General features: G+C 36.2%; 2 protein-coding genes across 8 annotated transcripts in view; one reads left to right on the top strand and one right to left on the bottom strand.

The window, feature by feature from the left end:
• Nucleotides 1-18027, bottom strand: part of MGST1 (microsomal glutathione S-transferase 1) — a 413587-nt gene that overhangs the window by 197004 nt on the left and 198556 nt on the right. The gene's annotated exons all lie outside the window — the stretch shown is intronic.
• Nucleotides 1-18027, top strand: part of SLC15A5 (solute carrier family 15 member 5) — a 93039-nt gene that overhangs the window by 10060 nt on the left and 64952 nt on the right. The window contains 2 exon segments of the mRNA XM_059935375.1: nucleotides 6666-6835; nucleotides 15484-15704. Coding sequence (XP_059791358.1) covers nucleotides 6666-6835; nucleotides 15484-15704 — 391 coding nt within the window.

Below are 18027 nucleotides of genomic sequence, written 5' to 3'. Positions count from 1 at the left end.
CAAAATCAATGATCTTCCTTTATTAAGCCATCTTTTCTTTAATAGCATTGTTAGAAAATATTTATAGATAAAAAGTAGGAAAAAATGATATAAATGAACTGATTTACAAAACGGAAACAGACTCACAGATTTCGAAAATAAACTTATGGTTGCCAAAGTGGAAATGTGGAGGGAGGGATAAATTAGGAGCTTGGGATTAACATACACACACTACTATATATAAAATCATCAACAGGGGCCTACTGTATAGCACAGGGAACTCTACTCAATACTCTGTAATAACCTATATGGGAAAAGACTCTCAAAAAGAATGAGTATAAGCACATGTATAACTGAATCACTATGCTGTACACCTGAAACTAACACAATCATTATACTCCAATAAAATTTTTTTTAAAATGTAGGAAATGCAAAATTTCGTTCTGGTCCTTCTTTCTCCAAATTCATGTCAGCTAGAATATTCTTTGAAGTACTTCAGTGGGCCAGTGGTTATGCTAAAAGAAGCAATGATTGACAATAGCCATCCACCATGAAATCAGCACCCCAGTGTTTCATTGACTCTTCTAAACAGTTCAATTTTAGCCCATTGAAGAACCACAAATCCCCTGCTGAATTATCTCAATATTGTTCGAGGCAGAATAAAATATTCTGTCTGAACTCTTAAAATTGTCCACTAAGGCTATGAAGACCCAGAAGTTTTTCTTCCCTCTTCAATACCTTCTCAAGTAGGTTGGAAAGCCCATTTCAAACTATTTCTCTTATAATCACTTAAAATAAGTCTGAGGCATGTCAAAATTGGTCAGTCTAAGAAGTGACAGAATATTTGAGTGACTATAAAAACTATTACTAAATAAATTAAGGTGAATGTTTAAAATAAATAATCTCAAAAGGTTTTCTGAATTTTGCAGCAATAGGGGTTTTACCCCCTTATTTGTATTCAACACCATAGAATCATGAAGACCAAAAAAAAAAAAAAAATTACCACTTATATATACCCCCAATTATTTGCAGTTCCCAGTCTGTATTTAGAAGTAGCCTAAAGAAACATATTTTTCCTGCTGCTTTCAATTTTCCTTAATCACTGGTATTTGTTTTGCTTTAGTGCTTTGCTCTCTGACTTTCTGTGTGAGAGTTGCTTTATATATTCAATTTGCTGGTGAGCTATGAGATGAAAGGAGTCTTAATGGTGAGTTTGAAGACTGTGGATTTTTATTTCTTTTATTTTTTTACAGTTGATACATATACAGTTTCACCCTTAATTATCTATGGCTTGTCCTGTCCATGGATCAACAAAGATTATATAAAACATGATTGTACTAGGTAATTCTTTCAGAAAATTACGCAATCAAATAGGTTGGGTGGCATTTGTTAAAACACATTTAGTAGTTTATGTGAAATCTCTCCCGATACAGAGATATTCAGCACTATAATTCTTTGGTTTATAACTATATTTCACAAGATGTAAGTCTTGGAAGAATTGTAATTTTCCTTGACCCTCTTTAGAGCAATTCCGTTTACATCCCCCTGTGGTGTACTGAAGAGTCACACAGTGTCCTCTTGGATTTTTTCTCAGCAATACTTAGCATTTGAAAAAAGGGTTTCTTAAAGATGGAAAGGACCATAACATTGCTCTGCAGTTCCAGCCTCTCTTGGTTGTTACAGCCACAGTTCAAGTGTGCAGCTTGCAACTGCACGAAGGGATGACCTGAGGCTGAGCCTAGGGACTCTACCCCATTGCCCTAGAAAATTCTAACTTTGTACCCACCCCCCGCACTGTGATAAATAAATTGCTATCAGTGGATTACAGTCAATCAGTTTGCTCAGCATGGCCATGTTTGGCATTTGATTACTCTTCTAGGTCAGTTATGGAGAGTGGATGTTCATGATTTTGAAAGGGGTGATCATTTATTGGGTGCATACATATTCAAAACTTAAATTGCACATTTTAAGCACATGCAGTTTATTGTATCTCACTTATATCTCAATAAAATTGTTTTAAAAAACAAGAGGAAAAGCAACAGTAATAAAGATAGTATGGTTTTGGCATAAGGATAGATTAGTAGAACAGAATGGAAATTCAGAAAAAAGAACCACGTTTATAACGTCAATTGATTTTCAACAAAGGTGCCAAAAAATTCAATGGGGAAAGGATCATCTTTTCAATAAATTGTGCTAGAATAACTGGATATCAAATAGAAAAATTTACTCATGACACCTGACGAAAAAATTAATTCAAAGCCGATCATTGACCTAACATAGAGATCTAAAGACATAAAACAGCTTTTTAAAAAAGGAGAAAATACTTGTGACCTACATTTAGGAAGTATTCTTTACATAGGACACAAGAAGCATGAACCAATTAAAAACACTGATGAAGTTTATTAAAATTAAAAACAGTTGCTGTTATCAAAAGATTTAACTAAGAAAATGATGAGGCAAACCACAGATTGGGAGAAAACATTTGTAGAACATATATCTGACAAAAGACATGCAGCCTGAATATATAAAGAACTTTTACAAATCAATAATAGGAAGATAAACTACCCAGTTGAAAGATCATAGTGGGATTCTAGGACAGGCCATGACAGTAGCCCCATTCCTTCCAGGTCCTCCTTTTTTTACATCTAAAAAACCCTGGACATAACACAACAAACAAACATAGGAAGATTCTGAAAGGTGGAAAGAAGACAGACTCTAGCTAGAGATCTTGGAACTTGAGAGAGGAGAGCAATGAGTTTTCTGGGTTTTCTTTTTGCCAACAGTGGAGAAGCCTGGAACTGTCCACAGGGATGGTGGGGAGAGGGCAGCTCCAAGAAAAGCCTGCTGCCCTCAGGTAAAGTACCAGGGAAAGGGTAGCCTAACATAAAATATCTTTTTGATAATACCTGCCCTACTTCAGGCAAACACTGTGGAAAAACTGCCCCACCCTCCTACTCTGGCTCCGTAGTTTCAGCAGGAGAGAGGAATCTAATGTACGTACACACACACACACACACACATACACACACACACACACACACACATACAAAGCAGGCAGGGACACTCTGATTCCCCAGCTTGAGTGGTATGTTGGTGGGACCAAGTAAGGAACTGGTCTTCAATCCTCTGCCCAGCAGAAGCAGGTCGTGCACCAATCCACCCTCCTGGGTAATGTCAGCTGAGCACAGCCGGGAGCCAAACCCCACCATAAATCAGCAAGTGGAATTAGTAGAGTCAGGAGGCTGGTCTTCAATTAACAATCTAATTCCACATCCACAGTTCCTCTCTCTCTTTCCCCACACTTTGCAGTACTCTCCTGAGGAATGAAGGAAGCAATCCTGGTTAAAATTCAACTCTTTACTTGTTCTATTACTGTACTCACAGAGCCAAACAGGTCTGGAGGAAAATGTAAAATCATGCTATGCTCGCACTAAATACATGGCCAACCTCAAGTGAACCCTTACCATCACCCTTCAGGTGTACAGTATGCAATCATTCTCTCTCCTCCTCCTTCAAATGACTGTTTCTAACCTTTTCCTTTCTTCTCAAACCTTCAATATCCCCTTCTCATAGCCAGTCTTACCTGTTCACTCTGCTTCTTTTACTTAAAGGAAGAAAGAAAGAAAAAGAGAGAGAGAGAGAGAAAGAAAGAAAGAAAGAAAGAAAGAAAGAAAGAAAGAAAGAAAGAAAGAAAGAAAGAAAGAAAGGAAGAAAGAAAGGAAGAAAGAAAGGAAGGAAGAAAGAAAGGAGAGAGGGAGGGAGGGAGGGAGAGAGGGAGGGAGGGAGGGAGGGAGACGTATGGGAAATACTATAGGATGACCCCCAGTGGGTCACACTCTTGGCAGATCCATGTCCCCGAGTATGGGAACAACCTGTGACCTGACTCTACTGAATAGAACATGGCAAAGATGATAGGATATATCACCCCCTCCTTATGTTATATGGCAAAGGTTAAGGGATTTTGCAATGTAATTAAGTTCTCTAATCAGTTGCTTTTGAGTTAATCAAAGGGGAGATTATCCTGGTATCCTGGGTGGGCCTCATCTAATTAGGTAAGCCCTTCATATTTTAGTGATAATATAAGTGTTCTAATGTAGATCTATTAGTGTTTGCACAACTGAAACATTGACCAAAACTCATAAAACCATATTTTAAAAATTTTTATTTGTTTTTAATTTTTATTTTACCTTGGAGCATAGTTGATTAACAGTGTTGTGTTAGTTTCAGGTGTACAGCAAAGTGATTCAGTTATACATATATATGTATCTATTCTTTTTCAAATTCTTTTCCCATTTAGGTTATCACAGAATATTGAGCAGAGTTCCCTGTGCTATGCAGGAGGTCCTTGTTGGTTATCTATTTTAAATATAGTAGTCCATAAAACCATATTCTTAAATGGGTAAATTTTATTATATTCAATATTACTTTGATAATTTTTTAAGCTAATGTTAATGAAATGGAGTAGGACCCTTTGGTCCTTGCTCCCTATGTCCTCAGCCTGCCCTTTGTCTGTGGAAAAACTTTAGCCAAAGATGAATTTAATCAGGGAAGTAAGAAAATGCAGAAGCAAAGAAAATCAGTCAAACAGGACAAAACAATAATCGTTTAGTCACTAAGCAAAGTCAAGGACCTTTAGTTCCTTCTCAAGGGCTGTAGATAATATTCTGAGCCACATCCTGTGAGCTGTCTTGTAGATATTGAAACCCCGCACCAGGTGGAAGAAGTTAACTACATGATGACCAGACTGTAGCCGTGACATAAGCTGCCACAATTCCAAGAATTGGCCTCAAGGAAATGGGAACAAACTGACCCCAGAACTGAAGATTAACTGTACTTAACACAATCAAGATGATGCTCATCAGACCACCATATGACCAATTTCAAGATGACTGTCAGAACTAACTGTACTGTTTCTACATGTAGTCCCCTCCCTCCGCCAATAAGAGCTCTTGCCCACTGGTTGTCAGTGGAGGGGAGTAAGCCTTTGGACGGGAGTCCGCCCCCTCCTGCCCCAGTTGCAGGCATCCAAAATAAAGCAAACTTTCCTTTTCACCAAACTTGCCTCTTTATTGGCTTTGGAGCGGTGAGCAGCCAGACCCCACTTTCAGTAGCTGTAAGACACCCCCTTTGCAATGGGATTCCAGCAGCAGAATTTAGACCCAATGAAAGGTTGAGAGGTAGAGATTATTTCCCCAGAACTTGCAAACCGTACTACTGGTACTTAGGTACTTAGGTACTACTTAGGTACTTATTTTTAATATTGTTTATTAGGAGGAGACACTGGAAGTTTTATTCAAATGACACTAATTTCTTTGGTTTTACCCATGCCATGGTCTAGGTATAACCTGAGTATTCCTGAGTTTTCCCATACTTTGAAAAGTGGAATAAATAAGTTTCAATTCTTTAACCGTGTAATCTTTTCCAGGTTCATTAGGCATAGTCAATGAGGTATTATTTATGGCTTCTCTAGAGTCACAACAGAGTTGACTTGTTGCTGTATAGACCATATGATTTGCAAAGCCTAAAATATTTATTATCAGACGCTTTACAGAAAAGTTTGTCAACTTCTGCTTTAGAGAAAAGAGAACACATTCTTCCTACAGCTATTCTAAATAGAAAGGAAACATAGATAATGAAACTGATAAGACATAGCTGATGTGTATGCGCTTATTAAGAAAGCTAAAAACAGAAATGTAGATGGCCAACAGGCATATGAAAAGATGCTCAACATCGCTAATCATCAAGGAAATGCAAATCAAAACCACAATGAGATATCACCTCACACCTGTCAGAATGGCTATCATCAAACAGAACACAAATAAATGTTGGTGAGGGTGTGGAGAAAAGGGAACCCCTGTGCACTGCAGGTGGGAATGTAAATTGGTGCAGCCACTGTGGAAAACAGTATGGAGGTTTCTCGAAAAACTAAAAATAGAACTACCATATGACCCAGCAATCCCACTCCTGAGTATATATCTGAAAAAAAAAACAAACCCCACTAATTTGAAAAGATTCATGTACCCCAATATTCATAGCAGCATTATTTACAGTTGCCAAGATATGGAAACAACCTAAGTGTCCATCAACAGAGGAATGAATAAAGGAGATGTGACACACACACACACACACACACACACACACACACACACACAATGGAATACTACACAGCCATAAAAAAGAATGAAACTTTGCCATTTGCAGCAACATGGATGGACTTGGAGGGTATTTTGTCAAGTGAAATAAGTCAGATACAGGAACACAAATACTGTATGATATCACTTATATGTAGAATCTAAAAATTACAACAAACTAATGAATATGACAAAAAAGAAGCAGACTCACAGATATAGAGAACAAACTAGTGCTTGTGGGGTTGGGGGAATATAGGGGTAGGGGAGTGGGAGGTATAAACTACTGAGTGTAAGATAGGCTCAAGGATGAGTTGTACAACATGGGGAACATAGCCAATATTTTGTAATAACTATAAATGGAGAGTAACCTTTAAAAATTGTATAAAAATTTTTTAAATGAAATTTAAAAAAAGAAAGCTGATAAACAACATTTGCAAAATCTAGTTCAGCTAACATGCTGCTAAGTTGTAGCTTATATTTATTAAAATCATTAAAATTAGCAATTGTTATACTAAGTAACTCAATGGTAATTTTATTTTTGTTTTGGTACCCCAGGTTTTATTGGATCATGAGCGTAAATGCAACTGTTGTCTTTCTGGGACTGTCTTATATCCAGCACTCGGCGGCCTGGGCCCTGGTCTTACTTACTCCTTTTATGTCTACACTTACGGCTCTGATAACCCTTCATATGATGCACTATAACCTGATTTATCAGCCAGAAAAATGTAAGCAAATCACACTTTACATTGATTTTTTTGGTTCTTATGGTTTTTTCAACACATCTTCTTCCCCTCGGATTCCCTATAACTTCTCTTTCAACTCAGAGAATTTGCAGAGTCTGTCAGTTATTATACTTGAGAGCAACAGATTCTTCAAGAATATCAATAATCTCTATCTTCTTATATCAAATTGTTCCATGTTTGGGCAGTGATGTACTCTTCATGTTGGGCCTGAGTCCTTCAGACAAGCCTGTGTTGTCTTTGAATGTTTCCTTGCTTTCTGGTATGCCAAGATATTCTATGGTGATCATTCTCTTCCCTGAACTTTGAATCATCTCTTTCTTAAAGAACTGTTTCCTTTTCTTGTATATATAATGGTATTTAGAGATTACAGTCTTGGTGATGGAGATGTTCATCGCTACTTAGTCCATCACGGTTTCTCGGTCTTTTCAATGCACAGACCTAGAAAATGTCCTTTTTTTTTCTCTAAGATAACATACATTTTGGACTATACGAATACCCTAATCAAAACTGGAACTACAGGATTTTTACTTAACCTTATCAAACTCAAGTTTTTTCTACTTCGCATGCTAAAATCCCAGTTCACAATGATTATTGACAGTCTCAAAATTCTTCTTACAGTTTTTTTCTTTATGTTATAATCCCTGGGAATGTACACTAAGATGATTATGTTTTAAAGTCACTTGGTATAGTTCCTCTCTGTTTGGTTATGCCACTAATTTTAAATACAGTTAAGCTCATTTGTTCCATTTGTGAGGTTAGTTTTTTTTTAGTTGTTGATAGAGTGTAATATGATTCTTATTTTGTGCTAAGCACTTTACATCCTGTATCTCATTTAATACCATATCAACAATAGGAAATAGTGTTAAAATTCACTTTTTGCATGTAAAGATTTAGACAATAGTTACTAAAATCTGGACCCAGACCATTCCTAATAAATTGGGAAAAAGCACAGAATCTTAGTAGCTCTGAACCCACAAGTCTCCTATCCAAAGTATTTCTATATTATATTATACTCAGTCTAGCCCACTCAAAGCTAAATGTGAAAACTGTCAAATAGCTCATATAAACCTGTCATAGGCATATATTGTTTAACATCCAGCACTGATCCCCCTTAAATCATAGTAACAATACTTCCTATATCTTTGAAGGACCCACAGGTCTTTAGAGACCTTATTGAACTACACTGTGAAGCCTTGCATGTTGGACTTTTCAATTACATATCTGCATAAATCAGGTTTTTCCTTCTTCCAGTTTTAGTGAGATATAATTGGCATACAGCACTATATAAATTTAAAGTGTACAACATAATGATTTGACTTCCATACGTTATGAAGTGATCACCACAAGTTTAGTGATGATACATCATCTCATATAGATACAAAATACAAGAAAAAAATTTAAAAATTTTTTCCTTGTGATAAGAACTCTTAGGATTGACTCTCTTAACAACTTTCATCTATAACATACAGTTGTGTTCATTATATTAATCATGTTGTACATTACATCCCTTGTACTTAGTTATCTTATAACTGGAAGTTTATACCCTTTGACCATTTTTGTCACCATACAAAGATATTACATTGCTATTGATTACATTGTCCATACTGTATATTTCATCCCTGTGACTCATTTATTTTGTAACTGGAAGTTTATACCTCTTAATTTCCTTCATCTATTTCATTCATCCTTTAAAAATCCTGAGGTATTTTTAAAATTTGAAAATTTTAAATACCTGGAAGCATTTTAAAAATTTAATTTTGTTTTAAATCATAAATAATTTCATGGATCTAAAATTCATGCACAAACAAGATCTACTTATATTCCTATATCCCCTCTATTCCTTTAGGTGTCCATTTACATATTTTTAAAGAATCATCCTTCCATTTTTTAAGTAAAGGAAAATACTAAAATTGTATATATGTGTATGTATCTGTATGTATATGTATGTATTTCCCCCCTTCTCCTGTAAACAGTAGCATTTTATTCACACTTTTCTCACCTGCTTTTTTCATTTAATATAACCTAGGAATTGCTTCATAACTGTATATAGCAATATTCCTCATTGTATAGAGGAAGTATAGACTTTTTTCTAGCTGGATAGTACTCCATTGTTTATTTTACCAGTCTTATACTGATGGATGTTTGGTTCGTTTCTTTACTTCTGCCACATTAAATAGGTTCTAAAGAATAGCTTGGTGCATACCTCTCTTAGCATTTTTTCCCCAGCAGATCTTTAGGGTAGATTCCTACAAAATGGATTACTAAATCAAAAAGTAAATCCACAGATAATTTTGCTATATATCACCAAATTCCCTTCTATAGTAGTTGTACCATATTGTATTTCCACCAAAAATGTATGACAATGACTATTTCCCTACAGTCTCTCCAATTTTTTTCAATTTCTAGATTTCTATACACTGAAGATATTCTTTGTTTACGATAAAAGTTGCGAATATTATTCCCCATTTGTCATATATCTTTTAATTTTGCTTCTTGTGTTGTTATCCATGCACAACACTTATTGTTTGTTTATTCGTTTTGTCTTTTGTGTGGTTTTTGTTTGTAATCAAATTTATCAGTCTTCTCCGTTATTGCTTCTAGATTTTGATTCATGGTGAAAAAGTTTTCCTCATTCCCAGATCATAAAGGAATTCATTCATATTTTCTTTTGGTATATATATTTACCTTTACATCTGTGACCCATTTGGAAATTATATTAGAATAAGTTTTATGAGTGAACTCAATTTTATCTTTTTCCCATATGACTGTCACATTATCCAACCTCACTTATTACAAAGTTTCTATTTTCCCTACTAATTTGAGATGCCACCTTCCTCGTATATTGCCACTTGCATATCTAGAGTTTCTGTTCTGTTCCTTTGGTTAGTCAGTCTACCTATATTCATACTCATCTATCTTGTTTAACTCTGACCTTTATTTCTAAATAACACATTTTACTTTTAGTAGTACTTTGACTGCTACCACTGTTTCTACCACTTACCTATACAACTACCACTAATAGCAATGCAATAAATTCTATTTTTAAAAATTCACTGTTGTTACTTCATTTCTCCACATACCAGTGAGGTAGGCAAGAAGGGCCCCATATTTCCTTTTACAGACTAGACTCCATGTCCTATGCCTCTGCTCCTGTACCAGCCTGAGCTATCTTTACCATTTCACCTACCATGTTGTGTTGAAATGATCTATTTCTGAATATAGTTACAAATTCCTGTGTTGTGTACATACTTGGAATATGGTAAATTCTCAGTGTTTGTTATTGTTAAACTGAGTACAGAAAATGAGACATACTTGAATTAAATGACTTGCCCAAGATGTCACAGGCAGTGGCTGAAGTGGAACCAGAACCCAGGCCTACCTTTTCTCAGGCTAGAGCTCGTTTTATTACACCACATACTGAAGCAGTGAAACAGGGAAAACATCATCCCCAGAAGCCTCTGCCTTGTTTCTCAGAGCTCTGTGTTCTGTGGGTCACAGCTAGGCAGTACACAGCCTCCTGTACACAGCCCCCTGGTAGTCTGCGGAATGGGTTCATTATGCAAAAAGGGTCTGAGAGATCCTCTCTGTCCGCCCCAAAAAGGCAAAAAAGAGGAAAATGTAAAGGAAGTATAAACTTTTATCAAAGTTTATCAAACTTTTATCAAAGTTTTGACGTATTCTAAAGTGTGTAATTATCAAATAATTCTGATTTTTTTGTGACTAATTATGTATACATAATTTTCATATTCAAATTTTCTAAATAACTATTTGGCATCCAACCATTTGCTTCCTAATCTCCTATTTGAAAATATATTCATCTGAATAAAGAATTACAATTCTTCAAGTAATACAAATCTATCTGATCACCTCTGTTTACTGCCAGCCTACTCTAGCCCATATGTTACATATTTTAACATGTGATAAGGTAACTTTCCTTTGGACATTTACAAGAAAGAAACTGTATTCGCTGCAAGTAAAATTATAATATAAAATGTTCACCAGTGGTTCACTTTACACAATACTATATCAAATGAATATTTTGGAGTTGTTTTGCTTTGTTTTGTTTTCTATTTCCAAGTTATACGATCACCCAATTATGATGAAGTAAAACTCTGTCTTGCCTCTAGAAAAGTATATAATCCTTATTTTGGCTTCTTCCTCTCTGATGACTAAATTGGAAATTCCTCAAAGCTGTAATTCAAAGCCATAGGTGACCTTAAAGAAATGATTTTTTATATGCTACCTTTTATTTTAAGGTAACTTTTCAAATGTGGACCATGCATTACATTATGTTTAGCTGTCAAGCATGGCCTTCATTTGCATTTCTTCCCACCGCTATAATTTTGAGAACTGGCAGGTGACCAAAGAAGAAAAAAATGTGCATCTACCATCTAGAGTGCAATGTAGGCTTTTTTTTTATTATAATTAGGTAGCATAGATATTCATGATTAGATCAAGGTCAGAGGAGCAGAACATCAGAGCTAAGAACTTAAAGGTACAAAGAATAGAAAAATTGCTTTCTAAAGTTTTTTTTTTTAAATAGTAATGGCTACAATCTTTAAGTTTTTCAATAAAGCATTTAAAATAGCTCATCTGTTTTATTTTAAAATGTGCATGCCTGGTGTGTTTGCCACGCATGTTTAAACTGGAGCTTGAAGTTTCGGTTGCATTTTCACTTCAGGTTTTTTTTCAACTTCCCATTTCTGCTCCTGATGCAGAAAACCAATTCGGGGATTATAATGACAATGGATTTTTCTTTTTAAGGCTGAGTCTACAAGACACACAAAATTATTTGTACAGAAGGCATGAGTTTTCTATTAAGTCTAATAGATTAATCCAGGAAGGTGGTGTGATGTTTAGATGTAGATGTTTTCACGGGGACATCCCTCCTAACACTCGGGATAACTACCTTTGGATGGGACAATGGGCGCTCCCTTTGGGTAGACAGATTACCATATAGCTCCTTTTCCTGACCGCTCTAACTTACTGGCTCCCTCTCAGTCCAGCTGATCAATTTAAGTTTATTACTTCCTCTTCTCTCTGACGTACAACCCATGTAGTTCATTGTCCACTCTTGGGTCCCTTTTCTCCTCTCACAGTCTCCTAATGGGGAGCCCTCCGATTTATTCTAGGGACCCCACTCTTCTCACCCTCTTTCATTAAGTAACCTCTAGTCCCACAGCTTTTAATGCCAACTATACACCAAACGCTCAATTTCATTTGACCTCTCTCCTCACCTTGAAACTCATATATCCGACTTCCTATTCAACATTTTGATTTTGTTATCTAGCGGTCATCTTAAATTTAACCTGACCAAAACTCAACTCTTGATTCACCCAACCGCAAACGGATTCCATTCTTGTCTTCTCCATCTTCATGTAAGTCACTGAAACCCAGTGGTTTAAGGGGAAGGAAAGTAGCATCCTCAAATCTTCTCATTTCTTCAACCTCTCCCCACATTGGAAGATCCTATTGATTCTCTAAAAACACATCCCATTCTGTTCACTTCTCTTCTTGCTGTTTTATGTCCAAGTCACCACGACTTCTTACCTGTATTCCAGCTTCCCCTCTTGTTCCTTAAAATCCATTATGCACACAACTACCAGAGTTCCAGAGTAACTTTTTAAAAATATACATCATATGTCCACTCTGCATAAAATTTCTTAATGGTTTCCCATAACATGGAGAATAAACTCCAAGCTCCTTACTTTTGGCCTGTAAAGTCTGACCCTGACCAAATCTTAGACCTCATCTCCTTCCAACATTCTACCTGAGCTACTGCCTCATTGGCCTTTCCTGTTCCTGAGCTTCTCCCCACTCATTTCTACTTCATGACATGCCTGATATATGCTTCCTCCAGGTCTTTTTGCCTATTTCCAGTCTATTCAATCCTCAGTTCAAATTTCAACTCTTTAGGTGTCCTCTATACCCTACCCACAATCAGTCTCTATCTTATTACCTCATTTTGTTTTCATCATTGAACTCACCTAGTATTTCCCTGATTGTTTAGTGTCTTCTCAGGGATCTCTAGATCTTGTTCACTACTATATTGTTAAGGCCTAGAAAAGTCCCTGACACATAGTAAGTACATAATAAATATGTTAAATGAATGAATGATTGCATTCACATTTGTTTGGCATCAATTATGCACACTTGGAGGGCTAAAATTTTAGACCTCATTCATACCTAATCACTTCTTGTTCTTAACCATTTTGTTTTTGTTGCTTCATATCACCATATCAGATACAATTTTACTTGTTTTAATAAATTAATTTTTCAAAGTGTGTATTCAAGGCAGTGCTACTCAAATCTTGGTCCATGGGGTAGTGCTGTTTGTTACTGGTGTGCAACATAGGAAATAAAGACACTGAGAGAAAACATGTAGAAATATTATGGACAGTTACATCATATGTCTGTTGAATCTAATAATCAAAAGATCAGGTTTTATATTTTGTATCTTTGTTTTTATTTTATTTTTTAGGTACTCTATTTTATCGTATTTCACAAATGTATTGACCATGATAGTTGAAAAATTTTTTTTAAAAACTTATCTTTTAACACAGCTAGTTTCAGAAGCGCTAATCCGAACTACCTTTCTTTAGAAATAATATGATAGTGGTATTTAACTACTTAATAAGACTGGAGGTATCAATTTATCATGCATAAAAGCAGATCCAAATTTACCTTGTGACAAATAGTGATTTGTTTATACGGAAAAGAACTAGTGAGCTTAAAACATATTACATTCAATAAAGTCCTGAATTTAAAACATAGGAAGGAAATTGGGGAGAATACCTCTTGAAATAACCCTTCATCCTGCAAATAGTTATCGTTTAATAATAAAGTCTATTTGAAAGCACAGAGTAAGTTGGATCAATGCCAGTAATGACCCTCCTGTCAACATGGTACTGTTTCACAAGAGTTGAGCAGAGAACAGGTTGATGAGCAACAGAGATAAGATGAGAAGGAAATGTCAGGAAGTTAAGCCTCCTAGCCCAGACCTGTTCAAATTCAGTCTCTAGACTGTTCATCAAGACATTCTCAGCTTTCATCTTACCAAAATCTTAAGTAAACTAATTGAAATAGCTGGGAATACTCTCCTAATAGAGAAGTTCTTTCTCCAGTAGTAAAGAGATGTCCCAATTACTTTCTTGTTAAGAGACGCAGACCTTGGTCACTCACAGGTGCTTCTGTTCCCTTGGCCTTCTCAGTTCCGGTCTGGCCACAGTGACTAAGAGGCAGTAGTGACTGTAGATATGAGCCTATCTCCTGCCAGCAATTATCCCGACATACTTCCACTTGACCTCAACACACTTCACAGAGGCCTCTGCTGTAATCACTCTTGGTCATTACCAATTTGGGCTGGATTGGATTCAGTGACTTAGAGGTGAAAGGCTCCATGTTCAATTACCAGGCTCCCAGCTTCCTCAATTAATCAAAGACTGACATAATAGGTCTATTACGACTCTTAAAGAAAAGACCAGATCAAATCACTATCATCACTCTATAACCATAAAAAGAAATATTAATAAATATCCTTTATTTAAATATAAAAACCAATACTCTGTGGCGTTTAAATGAACTTGGTTAGAAGGCATTTCACCTAGCATTTTACTATAGGAAACTTGAACATAATTAAAATGATGATCAAACTATTATCTGAGTTTCTACAGCAGCTTTCTTTGGAGAAACTCAAACATTTTAATATTTATTTTATCGTTTATCCTGCAACCATGGTTTGGTGTCTTGGTAATTTGTGAAAGGGTTTATCTGGTCAAAAGGAGTGCTATGAAAAGTTGTATCATGATGGCGCGGCTGAACTGCTAACCAAACCGGGATCTCTTATCTGTCATTGTATCAGGAAGTCCTAATGGAGTCAAAGAAAAGGTGAAATCTGAAAGATCATAAAAGAAGCAACAATGAGATTGCAAATCACTAGCAGTAAGTGATTGCAAACATCTAAAGCAATAAAATACTTCTGATGCTAAAGCAACAGCCATATAAACCCAGAGGAAACTACTGGAAAAGTCAAAAGCCAACTAATCTAATCTGAACTTTTAGTGACACTATCAACATACATAAAGTCATTTGAAGAGTTCAAAGCTTAACCTTATGTCTGAAATTCAAGGATAAAGTCAAAGCAGAGAAAATATTTCCTTTCATCTACATGTCAAAATAAGAAACCGCCTTCTACCTAACAAGGAAAGTGAGGATTATTTATATGGCAATTTATATTAAAAAATAGTACCAGTTCTTTGTGTTAAGGCTGTAAATGAAACTTCAGGTTGTCTTATTCATTAATGTGTTCAAGTTAGAGGCTTCTGAGAGATTCTGAAATCTTTTACTTTGGTGCTTTATTTTGTCACCTTTCTTCCCTTTTTAATATGCTTCCACTGATCTTAGCTTTTTCATTTTTTACATCATCTGTCAGGCACCACCTTGGGCTGGTCACCAGGATGCCAGAACCCTTGTCAGAAGCTTACTCCTTTGAATTCAACCCCTTGGGTGCTAAAATCTTCTCAATCACTTTACTGCTTTTCATCCTTACAATTGTCATCTTTCTGATTGACATTTTGGAAACTTGAAGAACAGTTCCTTCACTAATATGTAATATTTCCAATTGCTTGCAGGTTGCTCCCTCCTGACAACCTTTGGGATGTTTGTTAATGCACTAAAAACATGCTGTCTGCAGCACTGCCACCTTGGCGGAGGTGTGACAAGCTGGTTAGACCATGCCAAGGAAAAAAATGGCAGCCGCTATAGTGAGCTCCATGTGGAAGACACAAAATTTTTCTTCACCCTTCTCCCTCTCTTCATTTTTCAGCTCCTCTACAGAATGTGCATTATGCAGGTGAGGAAAGGTAATTAATACTACCTCTACCAACAACCAAATGATTGCATGTTAACATAACAAGTAAACGTTTCTTTTCACCCCAACAAGCGCTTCCCATATACTTCATTAGGCTGTTATCATATAAATACATTACAGGCTCTAATTTTAAGAGCTAAGTGGGGTCAGACAGAGGCATACCTGAGGAGGACCTGGGTGTAATGTTTCCCCTATAGAACTATGAATGTCTGTCAGTAGGTGCAGACAATACTTCAGAGAATTTGTCATAAGGCCTAAGAGTAATGCACAAAAATATGAGATCTATGGATAATTACCCAACTACTTCCTTCCAAATGTTTTGCCTTCCTCCTTGACCAAGCCTTTAAAAACTGGTACTAACAAGTAGCTAAACTGGCTGATTTGAGTACCACCCCCCACTGTACTCTTAAGTATAAATACTAATCAGCAAATGATTCTTTCCCTACCAATTCTTAGTTCCCTTGGTGAATCAGTCCCTATGCTATGAGGAAATCAGGGGGAAAATACTAAGTCCAAAGTACTCTTTATAAATATATGTGATTTTAATACAATTTTAATGTAGTAATGGTCAAAGATTCACTTACTTATGAAGAAATATAAATGATTATAAGAAATTGAAGAAATTTGGGACTCTTCATTACTAACCTCTACCTTGGAATTAGATGGCTAATGAGTGAGTTATATTCTTAAATCATAGAATAATAGAGCTGGGAAAAAACTTAGAGATTAACTTATTCAACTACTTCATTTGTTGAAGAGGAAACTGAGGCTCAGAAAAATTAAGTGATTTTGAAGGGGATAAGGAGGTCATACAGTGAATAGTAGTGAAGGAAAAGCAGAATCTACCTTCTTATTCTTAGTACAATGTTTGCTTCTCTAAACCAGGGGTCAGCAAATTATTACCTGCAGGCCAAATCAGCCCACTGCCTTTTTCATATGTCCTGCAAGGTAAGAAGGTTTTTACATTTTTCTATGGTTTAAAAAAATCAAAAGAAGAAAAATGTTTTGTAGCAAAAGACAATTATATGAAATTCAAAATTCAGTGTCTGTACCCACAGACATAGAAAACAAACTTATGACTACCAAAGGGGAAGGGGGGGTGGGGAGGATAAATTAGGAGTTTGGGATTAACATATACACACTACTATATATAAAATAGGTAACCAACAAGGACCTACTGTATAGCACAAGGAACTATACTCAATATTTTGTAATAGCTTTAAGGGAAAAGAATCTGAAAAAGAATATATATATATATATATATACGAATATATGAATCACTTTGCGGCACATCTGAAACTAACACAACAATGTAAATCAACTATACTTCAATTAAAAAAAAGAAAGTAGCCCGTGCACAACAACAAAGACCCAGTGCAGCCAAAAGTAAATAAAATTAAATTCAAGAAAAAAAGGAAAAAAGTACAATTGTTAGAAAAGGATAAGTATAGAACTTCTGTTTGGTTAGAAGGATCCTGTCCTTCTAACCAAACAGAACAAAAACTTCTTCTTTAAAAGAAAAAAATTCAGTATCCATAAATAAAGTTTTATTGGAACACAACCACTCCTGTTTGTTTGTCATAGTATGTCTGCTTATGCATGAAAACAGCAGAGCTGAGTAGTTGCAACAGAATCCACACGTGGAAATATTGTCTATCTGGCCTTTTACACAAAAGTTTGCTGACCCTTGTTGTAAACAATGCATGAAACCTAGGCTCATTTAGCAGATTCAACCTCTCTCTTGACTCCACAATAGTAAATGGAACAAAAACACAAAATTACTACCTGTATACATGTCATTAATAGCATGAAAACACACTCCCTCTTGCGAGCGCACCAGAATCACAACTAACTGCTGAATAATCATCAACAGGAAGACACTGGAACTCACCAAAAAAGATACCCCACATCCAAAGACAAAGGAGAAGTCTCAGTGAGATGGTAGGAGGGGTGCAATCACAATAAAATAAAATCCCATAACCGCTGGGTGGGTGACTCACAAACTGGAGAACACTTATACCACAGAAGTCCACCCACTGGAGTGAAGGTTCTGAGCCCCACGTCAGGCTTCCCAACCTGGGGGTCTGGCAACAGGAGGAAGAATTCCCAGAGAATCAGACTTTGAAGGCTAGTGGGATTTGATTGCAGAACTTCCACAGGACTAGAGGAAACAGAGGTTCCACTCTTGGAGGGCACACACAAAATAGTGTGTGCATCAGGACCCAGGGGGAAGGAGCAGTGACCCCATAGGAGACTGAACCAGACCTACCTGCTAGTGTTGGAGGGTCTCCTGAAGAGGCGGGGG

This window comes from Balaenoptera ricei, chromosome 10, assembly GCF_028023285.1.
Source record: "Balaenoptera ricei isolate mBalRic1 chromosome 10, mBalRic1.hap2, whole genome shotgun sequence".
In the NCBI taxonomy this organism is placed as follows: domain Eukaryota; kingdom Metazoa; phylum Chordata; class Mammalia; order Artiodactyla; family Balaenopteridae; genus Balaenoptera; species Balaenoptera ricei.
Note: the sequence above shows the minus strand (reverse complement) of the source record. Positions and strands in the feature narration are given on the sequence as shown.